Below are 19400 nucleotides of genomic sequence, written 5' to 3'. Positions count from 1 at the left end.
AGTTGAGGCGTTCGTCTATTTGAGTCCGAGTACCCGGGTTCGAACCCAACCGCGGCGGCCGCGTTTCGATGGAGGCGAAACGCAGAAGGCGCTCGTGTGCTGGGTTCGAACCCGACCGCGGCGGCCGCGTTTCGATGGAGGCAAAACGTAAGATGCTTGGTTTGGTTTATTGGGGTTTAACGTCCCGAAGCAACCCAGGCTATGAGGAACGCCGTAGTGAAGGGCTCCGGAAGTTTCGACCCCCTGGGGTTCTTTAACGTGCACCGACATCGCACAGCACACGGGCCTCTAGAATTTCGCCTCCACCGAAATTCGGCCGCCGCGAAACGCAAGAGGCGCCCGTGTTCTGTGCGATGTCAGTGCACGCTAAAGATCCCCAGGTGGTCGAAATTTTATGCGAAGCATATTGCTAGAGCTACCACTCACGCCGTCGCCGTGGGACCCCCTCGTGACACCGTGACGTCACACCACGTGACATCAGATGAGAGAGCCGGCCTCCACCTCGCGCCGCCGCCGTGGGACCCCTAGCCGTCACGTCACGTGACACCGTGACGTCACACCACGTGACATCGGATGAGAGAGCCGGCCTCCACCTCGCGCCGTCGCCGTGGGACCCCTAGCCGTCACACCCGCGCATTTCGAACGCGCGTTCACACTCGGTGTAGGTGAAACGCTCGCTCCACCGGGCAGGCAGACGCGGCTTCCGTGGCAATCCAGGCGCTCACCCAACGCGCGTCTCGGGGTTAGTCGGCGTTCCGCTGTAGCCATGCCGTTGTCTTCCCCCACGACTATAGTGTACTAGAATACTCTCGAAAGTATTCTAGTTCACTATACCCACGACGAAGGCTTCTAGTGGTTGTATTAAAATGACCAAGTATTCAACCAAGGAAAGCCATGTATTACCAAGCCTAGCCACTAATATGCTTCGCATTCCCCAGGCTTAGCCAAGCTGGGCCTCGGCAATTTTTTCCAGAGGCCTCCACTACGGCACCTCTTTCTCTCTTTCTTCTTTCACTCCTACCTTCCTCCCTTCCCTTACGGCGCGGTTGAGGTGTCCGCCGAGATATGTGAGACAGATACTGTGCCATTTCCTTTCCTCAAAAAAACAATTTACCAGTTTACGATGTTCTGTGCGATGTCAGTGCACGTTAAAGATCCCCAGGTGGTCGAAACTATTACTGAGACCTCCACGTCCCAAAGGGCTCTGGTCAAGCGGGCGCGAGACGGGGCCTCGTCATGCGGTGTCCCGGACTAAGGATACCGACCATGCAGCAGGGTTATTTTTTTTTTACCCTCAAACTCTCTTTGATTAAAGTTTTTCACCACCACCACCACCACCACGGCACCTCTTTCTTCTTTCACTACCTCCTTTACCCTTTCCATACGGCATGGCTCAGATGTCCACCGGGATATGAGAGACAGTTACTGCGTCATTTCCTTTCCTCAAAAAACAATTTTTATGAAATTATACACCACAATTTACGAGTTTCATAGATCTTTTCCTTCCTTTTAATATCATTTTAAATAAACCACCACTACTACTACTGTGGCGGCTAAATAAAACCAGCAGCAGAATTTAGAGTCGGTCGAGTTGCTTGTGCTGCGCTCTTCCAACGCCCCGACAACCGTAAATATTATCATTTTCTAGAGCGCAGCTCTTTGGCGCCCGTTTCTGCGTTTCGCGGCGTCGCCGTCGCCGTTGTCCGTTGTAACCAGCAGTCGACATCTTAGTCACGCTTAAAGCTGCGAAAACAATGGAGCGGGAGCTTGGAGGCGCATAACTGCCCTCTTGGAACAGTGGACACCTCAATCGTGCTTCAAGCTACGTGGCGGTAGCGACAATTGTGCGCTGCATGCGTTGGCATTCAGAACGTTGTGCCATTTTAAAAAAAGGAAGTGCGCATAACTGGCTCCCTAGGTCAGTGGACGCCTGAATCGCGCTTATAGGTACGTGGGGTGATGGGAGAGAGATGGAGGCTGCAGGCATTGACAACGTTGTGCCATTTTAAGGAAAGGAAGTGCGCATAACTGGCTCCCTGGGTCAGTGGAGGCCTGAATCGCGCTTATAGGTATGGGGTGATGAGAGAGCGATGGGGGCCGCAGGCATTGACAACGTTGTGCCATTTTAAGGAAAGGAAGTGCGCATAACTGGCTCCCTGGGTCAGTGGAGGCCTGAATCGCGCTTATAGGTGCTTGGGATGATGAGAGAGAGATGGGGGCTGCAGGCATTGACAACGTTGTGCCACTTTAAGGAAAGGAAGTGCGCATAACTGTCTCCCTGGGCCAGTGGACGCCTGAATCGCGCTTATAGGTACATGGCATGATGAGAGAGCGATGTGGGCTGCAGGCATTGACAACGTTGTGCCACTTTAAGGAAAGGAAGTGCGCATAACTGTCTCCATGGGTCAGTGGACGCCTGAATCGCGCTTATAGGTACATGGCATGATGAGAGAGCGATGGGGGCTGCAGGCATTGACAACGTTGTGCCACTTTAAGGAAAGGAAGTGCGCATAACTGGCTCCCTGGGTCAGTGGACGCCTGAATCGCGCTTATAGGTACATGGCATGATGAGAGAGCGATGGGGGCTGCAGGCATTGACAACGTTGTGCCACTTTAAGGAAAGGAAGTGCGCATAACTGCCTCCCTGGGCCAGTGGACGCCTGAATCGCGCTTATAGGTACTTGGGATGATGAGAGAGAGAGAGATGGGGGCTGCAGGCATTGACAACGTTGTGCCACTTTAAGGAAAGGAAGTGCGCATAACTGTCTCCCTGGGCCAGTGGACGCCTGAATCGCGCTTATAGGTACTTGGGATGATGAGAGAGAGAGAGATGGGGGCTGCAGGCATTGACAACGTTGTGCCACTTTAAGGAAAGGAAGTGCGCATAACTGTCTCCCTGGCCAGTGGACGCCTGAATCGCGCTTATAGGTACTTGGGATGATGAGAGAGAGAGAGATGGGGGCTGCAGGCATTGACAACGTTGTGCCACTTTAAGGAAAGGAAGTGCGCATAACTGTCTCCCTGGGCCAGTGGACGCCTGAATCGCGCTTATAGGTACTTGGGATGATGAGAGAGAGAGAGATGGGGCTGCAGGCATTGACAACGTTGTGCCACTTTAAGGAAAGGAAGTGCGCATAACTGTCTCCCTGGGCCAGTGGACGCCTGAATCGCGCTTATAGGTACATGGCATGATGAGAGAGCGATGGGGGCTGCAGGCATTGACAACGTTGTGCCACTTTAAGGAAAGGAAGTGCGCATAACTGTCTCCCTGGGCCAGTGGACGCCTGAATCGCGCTTATAGGTACATGGCATGATGAGAGAGCGATGGGGGCTGCAGGCATTGATAACGTTGTGCCACTTTAAGGAAAGGAAGTGCGCATAACTGGCTCCCTGGGCCAGTGGACGCCTGAATCGCGCTTATAGGTACTTGGGATGATGAGAGAGAGAGAGAGAGATGGGGGCTGCAGGCATTGACAACGTTGTGCCACTTTAAGGAAAGGAAGTGCGCATAACTGTCTCCCTGGGCCAGTGGACGCCTGAATCGCGCTTATAGGTACATGGCGTGATGAGAGAGCGATGGGGGCTGCAGGCATTGACAACGTTGTGCCACTTTAAGGAAATGAAGTGCGCATAACTGGCTCCCTGGGTCAGTGGACGCCTGAATCGCGCTTATAGGTACTTGGGATGATGAGAGAGAGAGAGAGAGATGGGGGCTGCAGGCATTGACAACGTTGTGCCACTTTAAGGAAAGGAAGTGCGCATAACTGTCTCCCTGGGCCAGTGGACGCCTGAATCGCGCTTATAGGTACATGGCGTGATGAGAGAGCAATGGGGGCTGCAGGCATTGACAACGTTGTGCCATTTTAAGGAAAGGAGGTGCGCATAACTGGCTTGGGAGGAGCTTAACCCAGACCACAGCCCTCTCCTTTCTTTTAAAGAAATTACTGAGCACTATCGTGCCGAACACCGGCGATACCCAATTCCTATGAAAGGACTGGGTAAAGCTGGTGAACGAATTCTCCTCAGGCTCTTTACAAACACCCTGCTGTGCCCGGCGGTTCTCAAGCACTTTAATCCTTCTTTTGACGGCCGCTGCTCATTCTGTGGGGAGGTGGCCGACACCTTCCACATGGTTTGGGCATGTAGAAAAAATCCTTCTCTCCCCCCAATCACCCCTTCCCCTACCCGAGAGGACTGGGAGGCGGCCCTGCTCAGCTGCCAGGAACTATCGGCCCAACAGGCCCTGGTTCGGCGGACTTGTGTAGCGGTCTCGACCAACGGGATCCCGGAATGAGGGACTCCGACTAGTATTGTAAGGGGTGAGACCCATTAGGGGCCTCTCCCCGAGCACCTCTCTGTACATTACAAAATAAATGCTTTTCTCCTCCTCCTCCTCCTGAGTCAGTGGACGCCTGAATCACGCTTATAGGTACGCGGGCTGATGAGAGATTTGGGCGGCAGGCATTGACAACGTTGTGCAAGACACGCGGCGCTTAAGCCATAGGCCGTCGGCGTTCATTGTGTTCATTGGCGTTGGCGTTGGCAACCTTTTACACTCCGATCATTTTAAGGAAAGGACGTGTGCATAACTGACTCCCTGTGTCAGCGGACTCCTGAATCGCGCTTATGGGTACGTGTGGTGATGAGAAAGACATGTGGGGTGCATGCGTTAGCGCTGACAACGGTGAGCGAGCTTTCGTGATTCATTAAATGCCACCTGCTAGGGTGGCAGGGTGGGTGGGGACTTTAATGTAGATATAAAGACAAACAGAAATTCCTTACCACTTACGCGGGAGAACATCCCGCTCCTCTCCCTCATAACGCCTCCCACGGCTGTGACAACCTCGCGAAATACTTGCACAGACTTCGTCTTTGAGAAGCAGCCATTGGAGCAGCAAGTTGCGCAGACCTCGTCTTTGAAAAGCAGGCATTGGTGCAGCAAGTAAAACATATATGCATCTATTTCTCCGACCACAACGTTTCCTTCATGACAATCAAGAAGTGTTAGTGGAGTGTTTCTTAAAGAAGGAATATGTGTGAAAGATAAGTTGTCTGTAATTGTACATCCATGTATTGCTCGAATTATTTGCCTCAATCTATCGAAAAGCTGGAACAGCTGATGAGCTGCGCTCAAATTTCGCATTAGGAAGGAACGTAATCGTCGGCAATTTTTTCGCACTTCGCTAAAAAAACTTAAAGGCAAACCGGGTTTTTTCGAGGTCGCCATGTTCTAATGAATTTTACACCGTAGGTTTTTACCTAGTTCCTGATTATTTCCACCAGGTTTGACAACCATGCAGCTTTTCCTTCCTTGCTCAGACCAATCTTTAATGCCGCGGTGGCTCAGTGGTAAGGCGCCCGTCTACCGAGCCGGAGTACCCGGGTTCGAACCCGACCGCGGCGGCCGCGTTTCGATGGAGGCGCAACGCAAGAGACGCCCGTGTGCTGTGCGATGTCAGTGCACGTTAAAGATCCCTAGGTGGTCGAAATTATTCCGGAGACCTCCACTACGGCACCTCTTTCTTTCTTCTTTCACTCCTACCGTCCTCCCTTCCCTTACTTATTTATTTATTTATTTATTTATTTATTTATTTATTTATTTATTTATTTATTTTGTAATGTGGAAACTCGCACAGTTATTGTGGTCGGGCACAGTCCTTGTCCCAGCAGTGCTGCTCAGCAGGCCGGCGTTCGCAAGCGCGCACCCGAGCTTCGTCAGCTTCGTCTTCTGTCATCTTCCTCTCCTTCGGCAGCGCTAGCCGCTGAGGCAGCAAACCCCAATTCTCTTTATTACAATACCCCCGGGGTGAAAAGGCGCCATCCTGGCGGCCTAAGGGCACGAGACGAGAGCTGGGTCGTAGTAAGGCTTCAGGCGGTCTAAGTGCGCGATTTCACGGCCGCGGCGGCGATGGTCCGACGAAGGCGTGATGGGCTCCACAAGATAATTAACTGGCGATGTCTGCTGAACAACGCGATAGGGGCCCTGGTATTTGCTCAGCAGTTTTGTAGACTGTCCTGGGCTGGAGGAGGGCACCCAAAGCCAAACCAAGGAGTCCGGAAGATAATGCGGCGGCAGACCGGGAGAAGCGGCGCGGGAGCTGTTCTGACGGTGCTGGTCGTGTTAAGTAAAGGAACGCGCGAGTTGGCGGCATTCTTCGGCATGCGCAGCGGCCTGAGAGACGGTTGTGAATTCGGACGAATCGGGGCGGTAAGGGAGTATGGTGTCCATGATGGAGGAAGGCTCGCGTCCGTACAGAAGAAAATACGGGGAAAAACCAGTAGTGGCTTGCGTTGCAGAGTTGTAGGCGTATGTAACGAAAGGTAGAACGCGGTCCCAGTCTGAGTGATCGGCAGAAATGTACTTGGCCATCATGTCTCCGAGGGTCCGGTTAAAGCGCTCGGTCATGCCGTTGGTCTGCGGATGGTACGAAGACGTCGTGCGGTGAACGATATGACACTCCCGAAGGAGGGCTTCCACGACGCCGGACAAGAAGACGCGACCCCGGTCGCTGAGCAATTCCTGAGGCGCACCGTGACGAAGAATGAGGTTCTGAAGTATGAAACCGGCTACGTCAGAGGCCGTCGCAGCTGGCAACGAGGCAGTTTCGGCATAGCGCGTGAGATGATCCATGGCGACGATGATCCAGCGGTGCCCCGCGGCAGTGATGGGAAGAGGGCCATAAAGGTCTATTCCAACACGGTCGAATGGCCGGGCGGGACACGGTAAAGGTTGCAGAGGAGCAGGTGAGTGCGGTGGAGGGTTCTTGCGACGCTGACATTCCAGGCAAGATCGTACGTACTGGCGGACGAAACGGTACATGCCCCGCCAATAATACCGAAGGCGTAGGCGGGTAAAAGTTTTCAGGAGACCGGCATGAGCGCATTGCGGGTCATCGTGGTAACTGGCACAAATGGCGGAGCGGAGATGCCTTGGAATCACGAGCAGCCATTTGCGACCATCGGGGAGGTAGTTCCGACGGTACAGCAGCTGGTCGCGCACGGCAAAGTGATGGGCTTGACGTCGGAGCGCTCGAGAAGGGAGGCGCGCTGAGCTGTTGGCTAGGAAATCCAGAAGAGAAGTAATCCAAGGATCCTTGCGCTGCTCAGAAGCCATATCAATAATGTCGAGAGAAGGTGTGAGGCCGGAAATAGATGGTGGGTCAGGCTCAGAGGTCACAGGGGAGCGCGAGAGAGCGTCGGCGTCGGAGTGTTTACGACCGGAACGATAAATGACCCGAATGTCGTAATCTTGTAAACGCAGAGCCCAACGAGCGAGGCGGCCAGATGGATCTTTGAGTGACGACAGCCAACAAAGGGCATGGTGATCGGTAATGACATCGAACGGGCACCCGTATAAGTAAGGACGAAATTTTCTGATCGCCCAAATAATCGCCAAACATTCTTTTTCTGTGACGGAATAATTAGTCTCCGCTTTGGTGAGCGCACGGCTGGCGTAAGCAACGACGTACTCATTGAAACCAGGTTTCCGCTGAGCTAGAACGGCACCGAGACCAATGCCGCTGGCGTCTGTGTGCAGTTCTGTTGGCGCGGAAGGGTCGAAATGGCGCAAGATCGGAGGAGAGCTGAGGAGCTGGCGCAGCGTTCCAAAAGCCTTGTCGCATGCAGGGGACCAAGCCGACAAGTCGTGGCTACCAGCGAGAAGTTGCGTCAGCGGGGCGATAACGGCAGCAAAATTCTTGATGAAACGGCGAAAGTAGGAGCAAAGGCCAAGAAAGCTTCTGAGTTCTTTCAGAGATGTGGGCTTGGGGAAATCAGCAACTGCGCGGAGCTTGGCAGGATCCGGGAGTACACCATCCTTGGACACGACGTGGCCTAGGATAGTCAGCTGTCGAGCGCCGAAGCGACACTTTTTCAAGTTAAGCTGCAGGCCAGCGTCACTGAGACAGCGAAGAACACTCTCGAGGCGAAGAAGATGAGACGCAAAATTTTGGGAGAAGATGACAACGTCGTCCAAGTAGCAGAGGCATGTCTGCCATTTAAGGCCACGGAGGATGTTGTCCATCATACGCTCAAACGTGGCAGGCGCGTTGCAGAGACCGAAGGGCATCACATTAAATTCATACAGTCCATCAGGCGTGATAAAAGCTGTTTTCGGGCGATCGACGTCGGCCATCGGCACCTGCCAGTACCCAGAGCGCAGATCCAACGAAGAAAAGTACTCCGCTCCCTGCAGGCAATCCAGCGCGTCGTCTATACGAGGCAGGGGGTAGACGTCCTTCCGAGTAATTTTGTTTAGCCGGCGGTAGTCGACGCAGAATCTAATGGATCCGTCCTTTTTCTTGACGAGCACGACCGGAGAAGCCCACGGGCTGTGAGAGGGCTGGATCACGCCGCGATGTAGCATGTCGTTCACCTGTTCATCAATGATGCGGCGCTCGGCGGAGGAGACGCGGTAAGGGCGTTGGCGCAAGGGCCCATGGGTGCCAGTGTCGATATGGTGGCGAACCGCTGCGGCACGACCCAACGGTGCTTGAGGAGAGTCGAAGGATGCGCGGAAGCGCTGCAGCAAAGCGATGAGCTGGGCGCGTTGGTGAGGTGGTAGAGCGGCATCGACAGAACGGGAAAACATATCCGGGGAGGACGGGTCGGCGACGTCGGCGGGAGGAGTGAGGGCGTTGATGTCATGGGCGTCAGCGTCATCAAGGACAGGAGAAGCGTCGTCGAGATCGATGACATCAACCGTGCCAAGCGATTCTCCCCGAAGTAAAGTAGTGGGGAAAGGCAACGGGTTCGCGACGTACAGAGCGCCACAACCACCAGCAAGTGTGAGCACGGCATGAGGGAGCAAGACAGACTTGCGGTGCGCACAAAGAGATGAGGGTGAATAAAGGACAGTAGCGTCAGAGAGGGCAGCACAAGTCAGCGGCACGAGAACAGAAGAGAAAGGTGGCACGTCGACGTCGTCAGCGGCGAGAATAGGCGCGGCGGTAACAGGGGAGGCGTCCACAAGAGCATCACACAGCGGCGACAAATCAATTTCCGCACGTGCACAGTCAATGATGGCGTGATGCGCGGACATAAAATCCCACCCGAGGATGATGTCATGAGAGGAGCGGGCGAGAACGAAGAACTCAATGGTGTATGGGAGGCCTTGGATGACGAGGCGGGCAGTGCACGCTGCAATAGGGCGAATGGGGTCAGCGCTGGCGGTGCGAAGCGAAAGGTCAGAAAGCGGCGTCATCACTTTTTTTAATTTTCGGCACAAGTTACGACTAATGATGGACACGGCAGCACCAGTGTCAATAAGCGCATCAACAGGAACACCTTCAACGATAACTTCAATAACGTTCATAGGGCTTGAGACGGTCGTTGACGGCGCAGTTCTTGCCTCCGGAACTGCGGCGCCTAGTTTTCCGCTTGAAGAGGTGGGGACCGGCGGCGCATAGGAGAGAGCGAACGGCGTCGAGGAGACGGTGACCGATGGCTTCGGTTGTAAGAGTCGGAGCGAGGCGGAGAGGGATTCGGAGGCGGCAGAGGAGAAGAGACAGGGACGGAGGGAAATGAAGCGTCGTGCGTTGGCGAGCGCCCGTAGTCGTAAGGACCGGATCCTCGCGTGCGGCACCAGCGGGCCACATGACCAGCGAGAGCGCAGGCATAGCATATGGGGCGGTTATCAGGGGTGCGCCACGGATTCACAGGGCGGGGACCGGTGCGAGGCAAAGGATGGTGAGTGCGTGGCAGTGCAGGGGCGAGCTGCTGCTGAGGGTAGACGTTGACAGGCGGCGCATAAGTTGGAAGAACCGGCTGAGGTCGTGGCCGGACGACTGCTTCTGCATATGTCAACGGTGCAGTGACCAGAGTAGGTGAATTAGTGGGCGGCAGGACCTCAGCTACCTGCTCCTGGATTACACGCTGAATCGAAGGCGATAGTGATGGCGTTGTGGCGGGTTGGGAGGTAACCATCGATAACTGACGGGCGACCTCCTCTCGCACAAACTGCTTGATGTGCTGAAGAAGGGTCGGCTGATCGTTAGCAGGACCGCCTACCGCCAAGCTCGAAAGGTTGTCGTCCGTGCAAATGACACGCCGGGTGGCATGACGCTGTTTTCGGAGCTCGTCGTAGCTCTGACACAAAGAGACGACGTCTGAGACGGTTTGAGGATCTTTAGACACGAGCATTTGAAATGCGTCGTCCTCAATCCCTTTCAGAATGTGCTTGATTTTGTCACCCTCGCTCATAGATGGATTGAGCCGTTTACACAAGTCAACAACGTCCTCGATGTAGCTGGTGAAATTCTCGCCATTTTGCTGGGCACGACTGCGCAGACGTTGTTCGGCGCGAAGTTTTCGGACAGCGGGGCGTCCGAAGACGTCAGTCAGGCTGGTTTATTTATTTATTTATTTATTTATTTATTTATTTATTTATTTATTTATTTATTTATTTATTTAATTCATATACCCTCAGGGCCATTGGCATTAGAGAGGGGAGTGGTTACAGGTGAAAAAAAACATAACAATACAATAAACGATATGGGGCTATTATCAAAAAAGTTACAGATGTGTCTAATCATACAATGTTAGCTAAGGCGTTCTTGAAAAGTTGGTAATCTTTGATGGTTGCTGTTGCTGCGGGAAGGTGATTCCACTCTGCTGTTGTTCGAGGTAAAAACGACTGAAAGAAAGCGTTAGTTCTGCAAAATGGGACACCGACTTCGTAGGCATGATCTAATCTTGATGATAGGTGATGCGGGGAGGAGAGCAATTCACTGCGCAGGTGTGGATGATGAAAGATCTTATGGAATAGGCAGATACGAAACATTTTGCGACGTGAAGCTAAGGATGGCAGATTAAGGCTTGATTTCATTGAAGATATGCTAGCGGTCCTATTATAGTTGGAGAGAATGAAGCGGGCTGCGTTATGTCGGACCATTTCGAGTGAATGAATAAGGTTTTCATGATGAGGGTCCCAGATGGATGCGGCATATTCTAGTTTTGGACGACGTATTAATGTCTTGTACAATAGCAGTTTGAGGGATGAAGGAGCTCTGGCGAAGTTGCGGCGGATGTAACCCAGCATACGATTGGCGTTGTTAACTATGTATGTGATATGTAGAGACCAAGTGAGAGTGGAAGTGATGTGCACACCGAGGTACTTGTATGAGTGTACTGATTCTAAGGGAATATGATTCAGAAAATAAGTGGGGATACTTCTGTCAGTCCTGGATACGCGAAGAGATTTACACTTATTGATGTTAAGTTCCATTAGCCATGTTTTACACCACGAAGAAACAGCGTTTAAGTCTGATTGAAGGGTAGTTATGTCGTCGCTGCATGTTATTTCCCGGAAGATTACACAATCGTCGGCAAATAAATGGATATGTGAGGAAACAGAAGGAGGCAAGTCGTTAATGTAAATTAGAAAAAGAAGAGGACCAAGGACGGAGCCTTGCGGAACGCCGGAGTGAACGGGATTTGACTGAGAGTTCTGATTATTGGCTGATACGTACTGCGAACGGTTAGTGAGAAAATATGCAATCCAAGTAAGAAGTTTGAGGTCTATGTTCATTAGCTGTAATTTGTAAAGTAACCGTTTATGACGCACTTTGTCGAAAGCCTTAGAATAGTCAAGAAAAATACAATCTGCCATTGAACGATTATCAAGAATAATGTTTAGCTTGTGTGTGAAAGAGGCGAGTTGAGTTTCGCAGGAATACGTTTTACGAAAGCCGTGCTGTGAGTTCGAGAAAAATGAGTTAGATTCGAGAAAGTTTGCAATATATGAATATAGGATATGTTCTAATATTTTGCACGGGATACTGGTTAGAGGTATAGGTCGGTAATTGAGAGGACAATGCTTGTCGCCTGATTTATAGAGTGGAATCACCTTACCGACTTTCCATTCAAGGGGCAGGCATCCCGTCTCAAGTGATTGCTGAAAAATTTTTGCTAATACAATGGATGAATAAGCAACAGTGCTGTGCAAAAATTTCACGGTAATTAGGTCACGACCGGGAGCAGAGGAGAGACGCAAAGATTTAATCACAGTTTCGACGCCACACGGTTCAATTGTAGGCGGGAACATATCATGGTAGTCGTAACAAGGTGCAGTGGGTAGCGGAACATTGCGGGTTACAGAAAAGTTTTGGGCGAATGTGTCATTAAGAACGGACGCGATCTGATTATGAGGTATAACAATTCCAGAGTTGTCAACCGGACATATGTTTCTGCATATGTTAAACTCACGAGATTATACATTGCAATAACGTAACCGCTGATTACGCGAAGTGTACACTAACGTTGTAACAACGACATTTCGCAGCTATCAAAATCGGAAACGTTTTAACGCCTTCTCAGAAATCCTCTGCGTCAGGAACGTCGTGGTTCAGGTGTCCGCCGAGATATGTGAGACAGATACTGCGCCATTTTCCTTCCACAAAAACCAATTTACCAATTTTTATTGATTGCCGTTTCCGTGGCTTCAGCTCAGGCTACCTCTACAAGCAGCACTGAATTTTCACCCGGCCAAGCAAGCCATCGCCACCGGCCGGGCTGCCAACGTCATGAGCCTCCGGGACATGAACGTTTGAGTGCAGTGGGGCCGTGCGGGGGCCCACGGACTTGTGTGTTCCAAACTCCCCAGTTGTAAATAAAGTTTTCACCACCCCCATCAACGTCACAAGCATTCGCGGCACGTTAATACCTGCCCCCTGCTTCACAAACAAAATTTTGAGGCTTGCATTAGGTCGTTTCAGGCAATTTAGAGACTGAGTTTCGGCTTGCTGTTTTCGCTGGTTTAAAACCGTTCCACTTAAAATTTTGAAAACCGGTTTGTTTTAGCTGAGAGAAGAAACTCTGTGTGATTTGACTATCAACTCAAAATGTGTAAAACAGAACCCCGGAGTTACCCTTTAAACAACCGCACGGATCTAACCCTATGGGCCGCCGCAGTTGACTCAGTGGTTATGGCGCTCGATTGCTGACCCGAAAGACGCAGGTTCGATCTCGGCCGCGGCGGCCGAATTTTTTATGGAGGCAAAATTCTAGAGGCCCTTGTGCTGTGCGATGTCATTGCACGTTAAAGAGCCCCAGGTGGTCGAAATTTTAGGAGCCCTTCACTACGGCGTCCGTCATAGCCTGAGTTGCTTAATTTGAGACGTTAAATCTCCATAAACCTATCCCTATGGGTCAGACAACAAGCCGAAAAAATCCCTAAATGCTGGAAGGAACTGTTAAAGTTATGAACACTTATCCTAACAGTGAAAAGACGCGGGTTCGATCCCGGCCGCGGCGGCTGAATTTCTTGAAGGCGAAATTCTAGAGGCCCGTGTGATGTGCGATGTCATTGCACGTTAAAGAACCCCAGGTGGTCGAAATTTCCGGAGTCCTTCACTACGGCGTCTCTCATAGCCTCAGTCGCTTTGGGACGTTAAACCCCAACAAACCAAACCAAACCTAACAGTGAAGTTCGCGGTGCTGTATATTGTTTGCCGCACCCGGTTCGCGTTAGTGGAATGCCCATTACGTTCTTTCTCTGGGCCCTCTGCACAACCGCAGAGATAGAGGTGAGTTACACTCAACCCAGAGGGATAAGGGGGTGCCGGATAGTGGAGGATTACGGGAAAGGTCAAACTCCCTTCAGGGACGGATTCATTAGGTCGCATCCTGTGTGTACGTGCTTGCGGCAAGGCGGTATCCGCGTCACAGAGCGTGGCTTTTGTCCCATGTCTGCAGCGGCGTGCGTTGACAGCTTGAAGCGCTGTCAACAGGATATTGCCCCGCTAGCTGCAGGCATGAGGAGCGACGATGCGGAACAGATGGGTTGAAGTGACTATCCTTGAACTTAGGTCAACCTGACGTTGGGAAAGTGAGAGTGTTCGCGAAGTTCGTAGCAGGAAAGCATAATTCTCCAAAATCGTGATGGTAGAATGTGTACAATGTGTACAGTGTTTGTCGCGATGAGTTACCTTCTTTCCCCAATCATCGATTGGTTGTGTTGTCCTTTCCGAATGGTTGATTGGTGATGTTTTCCTTTCCCCAACACTTTATTGGGTGTATGTTTGTGCAGTTACCTGATTGGTTATTCTCCCCACCGAGGGCGGGGACATAGGGTTTAAAACCAGCTGTTTCGGCAGGACCGAGGGCTGGTTTCGTCACGTAGAACTATGAGGCAGTCAAGTGTAAAAATTTTTTCTCCTTGCTTGTATCTTCCGTTGTGATTTTAATTGCTACAAAAAGTTAACCTCTTCAGAAGTGTCCTCTTGCAATGTGATTGAGCAATTCGAATCTGCAAGACGTCAAGCATCCTACAACAATCATCATCAACCAAATTTCCCTCAACAAGAGCCAGTTTGGGATCGCAACTGGCGCAGCCGTAAAGGGGAATCTCAACTCTAACTATTCTCGTAACGAACCCGCCGTGGTGGCTCAGTGCCTTTAGAGTCCGGCTGCTGATCCCAAGGTCGCGAGTACGATACCGACTGCGGCGGCCGTATTTCGAACGAGGTTGAATACAAAAATGACCGTATATTCTGTTCGATGTCAGCGCACACTGAAGAATCCGGGCTGGCATAAATTAATACGGAGTCCTCCACTATACGGCGTTCCTCATAGCCCCGTGTGTCGCCTCGGGACTTTAAATTCGCAATTATAAAAATTGTATTCCCGCAACACAAAGAGTTTGCTTAATCAGAAAAGCATTTCATCTTTTGAAGGTCTCATGTGTTTGGCGCGCTCTAAAATTCATTGCCATGACCATCTGTTCAAGGGCTCTTTTGTATTCACCTGGCATTTTTTTTTCCTTTCAGCTAATCATGAACGAGCTCATTCCACTTAATTCGGACATTCGGAGTATTTTCTGCATATGTTAAACTAACGAGATTATACATTGCAATAACATAACCGCTGATTACGCTACGTGCACACTAACGTTGGAACAACGACATTTCGCAGCTATCAAAATCGGGAACGTTTTAACGCCTTCTCAGAAGTGCTGCTGATGATGATGTCCTCAGGCTTAATGACACATACCCACGGCGGGGGATTGCGTCAGGAATTACTTCTGTTTCGTTTTCTTTTCCGCTGTGTAGCATTTCCAGCTTCACGCCAGATGGGTAGTTTTTTTTTTTATCTGCTTATATTCATTTGCTGATGCTGCCTCTTGAATGTGCATGGCTTCAGTTCCTGATTTTGCTTCAGCAGAATGATTCTAAACCGTTGTTTTGTGGTGTTTATTCAGTGGTTTTGATTTCGTCTGTCAAGGTTTTTTCTGCCATCGTGTTGACTTACTTGTGTGTATTTGTATAACGGTGGGCCAATACTTTGCAGTTTATACAAACGCAGGTGCGAATACTTCTAACATACTCTGTTCCAGCACACACCAGTCTTCACTTACGGGGAGGCTTGAAATCCACCTATATAACACGCAGCATGACACGCTGCGCTGACATACGAAACTCAGAGACAATAGACGTTTTTAGCATAACGGAGACGTACTAGCGGAGCATGGCCTCCGAGATTACGAGCGTGTACGGGTGGCCTCGGAGGCCATGAGCGGACCCCACCAGCGCACGCGCAGTGGTATTGCTGGGGTCAGGCGGGGGCGGCGTCCGGTAAACCGGTATCACCATCATCACCTTGCCATCATCTGGGTTACGTCGAAATTCCACCCCTACCTGTACGGACGACCGTTCAAGGTGGTCAGCGATCACCACGCACTGTGCTGGCTCGCCAGTTTGAAAGACCCCTCCGACCGTCTCGCTCGATGGAGCCTGCGGCTCCAGGAGTTTGACGTAACTGTCGTTTACAAGTCCGGACGCAAGTACTCTGACGCCGACTGCCTGCCACGAGCCCCTGTAGATGCACCACCGCCGGACGACGATGAGAACGCCTTCCTGGGACCTATCAGCTCCAGCTCTTTTGTACAGCAGCAACGTGCGGACCTCGACGTAAAATGCCTCATCGAATACTTGGAAGGCAAGGTTTCTGCACCCCCCGCCTCGTTCAAGCGAGGATTTCGTTCTGTTTACAGAACAATGTCCTCGTGAAGAACTTTGCAGCGAACAAGACAGTCTACCTCCTTGTTATACCTGCAAGTCTGCGCGGAGAAGTTCTTCAGGCCTCACACGACGAGCCTATAGCTGGACATCTCGGGTTTTCTCGCACCCTCCGCCGCATTCAAGAAAAGTATTACTGGCCCCGACTGCCTGCCGATGTCGCACATTATGTGAAAGCCTGTCGAGACTGTCAGCGACCAAAGACCCCTCCAACCCGACCAGCAGGATTTCTGAACCCCATTGAACCGCCCCTCAAGGCCATTTCAGCAGATCGGCATGGAATTGCTTGGCCCTTTCCCGAAATCAGTCTGGAAATAAGTGGATCATTATAGCGACCGTCTACCTGACCCGCTACGCCGAGGCAAAAGCACTACCGAACGGAACAGCAGCAGAAGTCGCCAAATTTTTCGTGGAATACATTCTTCTGCGACACGGCGCCCCCGATGTGCTCATCACTGACAGAGGAACAGCAATCACGGCGGAACTGACGCAAGACATCCTCCATTACAGCCAAACCAGCCACCGGAGAACAACTGCATACCACCCGCAGACCAACGGACTGACCGAGCGCCTCAACAAAACCATCGCCGATATGGTCGCCATGTATGTCGATGTCGAACACAAGTCCTGGGTCGTCATCCTGCCTTAGGTAGTCTTCGCCTACAACACCGCAGTGCAGGATACCACCCAGATGACGCCTTTTAGGCTCGTCCATGGCAGAGAGGCCACTACCACGCTAGAAGCCATGCTGCCCAACGTTACCGAGGAAGATAACGTCGACGTCGCCGCCTACCTTCAACGCGCAGAAGCCCGAAGACTTGCCCGATTAAGAATCAACGGCGAGCAAGACGCAACGCGGAATACAAGCCAGGAGACCGAGTCTGGGTTTGGACGCCCATTCGCCGCCGAGGATTGAGTGAAAAGCTTTTGCGCCGCTATTTCGGCCCGTACAAGGTTCTTCGTCGGCAAGGTGAATGGGTTTATGAAGTCGCCCCTGACCAAATGACCATCCCAGCGACGCCGCGTACGACCAAAAGTAGTCCATGTCGTACGCCTAAAGCCCTCTCATGCACGCTAAAGGATGCCGTGTTTCCACATTCGGCGTTTATTTTTGCACAATCCGTTTTTGATTGTTTATTGCCGCATTATGTTCTAAAGCATCGAGTCGATGCTTCTTTGAGAGGGGAGTAATGCCGCGAATCTCTGTAGCGTTTGTTTGTTGTCTTTATTTGTTCATTCTTCAAGGCTGCCGGCAAGCCGCTCTATCGTTTCGTTTATGACGTAAGACGCGCCTAGATTTATCTCGATTGATCGCATCCAGGCGGAGCCGATTGTACTTTGTGCCAGGATGTTCTGGTAACTTTCCACGCTTTATCTCGAAGGTTCGCTATCAGCTTTAAAAACAGCACGGCCGACAGCGGCGGGGATTCTGTTCGATGACCGCCGAGTACGTTTGTTGCTACGCCGCCGCTGAGTGATTCAGTTCTTGGCGGGCGCAAGTCAGCCCAAATAAAGAGTTCCGTTTTCGAAAACATCCTCGCTGTTCTCCTCTTCGCCGGACTGCAGTCACCACTACGTGACAATACGCTCACTGCAGGACAAAGGCCTCTCTCACGTCTCTTCAATTAACCCTGTCCTTCGCCAGCTGCGGCCAGCGTATCCCCGCAGACCTCCTGCCGCCCCCTGCTACGCTTGCCTTCTCTTGGAATCCACTCCGTCACCCTTAAGGACCAGCGGTTATCTTGCCTTCGCATTACACGCCCTGCCCAAGTCCATTTCTTCCCAGATTTCGACTAGGATGCCCTGTGTATGCCTACCTCCATACGCTTACGCTAATACGTCTCTGCTATGCTAAAAGCGTCTAATGAAACTTGCAGTCGGATTCGCTCCGGCTGGATCTTTCCTCTGCAGAATGCATTCCGCATCGGCCAAATCCCAAACTCGTTGATTATGCAGCTAACGCACGCGCCGCGAATAAGCGAGCGAAGAGAAATGGAGAGAAGGGTAGAGGAGGAGGAGAAAGCAATAGCGTCGGGGACACGCGGTGACTCACGTGTACGTTCTTGGCGAGACGTCAAGAAAAAAAGAGACTCGAAACACGCATCTTCGCTTTTGCCGCCTCCTTTTAACCAGATCGACAAAATATTTATTTCTAGTGCGTTTAGCGACGGAGGTTGGACATTTTTTATTTATTATGGAGACTTAACGCTAATGTTTTGCTAAAAAACCGCGGATTATTCATTACTCCGTAAAGCTATCGAGGTCTCTCGCTAACGACTAACAAAATACGTCTTTAAAATGTGATTAAGATTGAATGTTAGACTATGGATATTTAGGTACATATCTTCATTTTATTATGAGGGTTAATAATGTGCACACGTCACGTAATTTTCACTCGAAACTGCGGACAAGAAACTACGAGGCGCAGGATTGAAAATTAATTCAGGATTAAACCCGCTAGTCCAGGGACCTCTTGCTTCGTAAAGACGAAGACGTCTCAGGCAGTCGTCAGACCGGCTAGCGGAGCTAAATTGTCGGAGAAAATCGGAAAAAAAAATGAATTTGGGTCTCACCTCAATTGCTCCAGGTGTCAGCAAACACTCCATTGCTTAAGTCGTCTTCTTCGAACAGCTCCGGACTAAACGGTGCTGAAGGTGGTCACTCAACAGCATGAAAATAGCAACCCACACAACACACCGCTCTCTCAACGCGCAACGGAGTTAGGCGCGTGGTACTTGTGCAATTGAATATGAGAGCACACACGGCACGCAACTGACGCAGCCTTCGGATTTCTTCGGGCGCGAGGCGAGATCTGCGCATGCGCATAGATTGCAAGGGGCAGTGCTTCCGGCGTGTCGTCTGCCGCGGAGCCGAGCGGTGCTGCCGGCAGATAGGTTCGCTTTCGCAAGTCGCAAAGGGCGCTCGCCGGTTCCGCCCTCTCTTATCGTCGAAACTTTGTCTACAAGCATTTTGCGAGCTCACTGGTTTGCGGCGCTCGGCTCCGCGGAGTCCCTCTAACTACGGGCCTGCGCGTTTGCGAGCGCCCGAAACAAACGAAGCTTTACCAGTTCCTAAGCTTCACGTACGCCTATAAACTTAAACAGACGCAGGACAAGAACCGGGAGACACACCACACAACACCGCTGGACTTACAACTGATTTATTCCGAGGAATTGAGCCACATTCATACATATTGCCTGCGCAAGAGCACACTTTGGAAAAGGTGAGGGGAAACTTTACTAAGATAAAAACTGAAACTCCTTTTCAGTGATTATGATTGAAGGGTCGCTTACGCATATCTGCCATTGTTCCCCTCGGTTTCACTTTGTCACTATCGGTCGGGGGAAATCAAGACTTGAGTGCGAGCTGCTGGAAGAGGTTTTGATC

The 19400-nt window shown here is 51.4% G+C and overlaps 1 protein-coding gene across 2 annotated transcripts in view; it reads right to left on the bottom strand.

Annotated features, from left to right (window-relative positions):
- The window catches only part of LOC149364465 (replication protein A 70 kDa DNA-binding subunit-like), a 41890-nt gene extending 22827 nt beyond the window's left edge, over positions 1-19063 (bottom strand). The window contains exon 1 of one of the 2 annotated variants that reach the window (XM_089574413.1): positions 18587-19063. In XM_089574413.1, the coding sequence (XP_089430539.1) occupies positions 18587-18619 (33 nt within the window). In that variant the 5' untranslated portion in view covers positions 18620-19063. The remainder of the gene's footprint in view (positions 1-18586) is intronic. The other variant, XM_089574412.1, reaches the window with a different exon arrangement.
- Between the last annotated feature and the right edge of the window lie 337 nt (positions 19064-19400).

Source organism: Amblyomma mixtum, chromosome 2 (assembly GCF_055824585.1).
Source record: "Amblyomma mixtum isolate Tamu chromosome 2, ASM5582458v1, whole genome shotgun sequence".
Taxonomy (NCBI): domain Eukaryota; kingdom Metazoa; phylum Arthropoda; class Arachnida; order Ixodida; family Ixodidae; genus Amblyomma; species Amblyomma mixtum.
The sequence above is the reverse complement of the archived record's forward strand: the minus strand, read 5'-3'. Positions and strand labels throughout refer to the sequence as shown.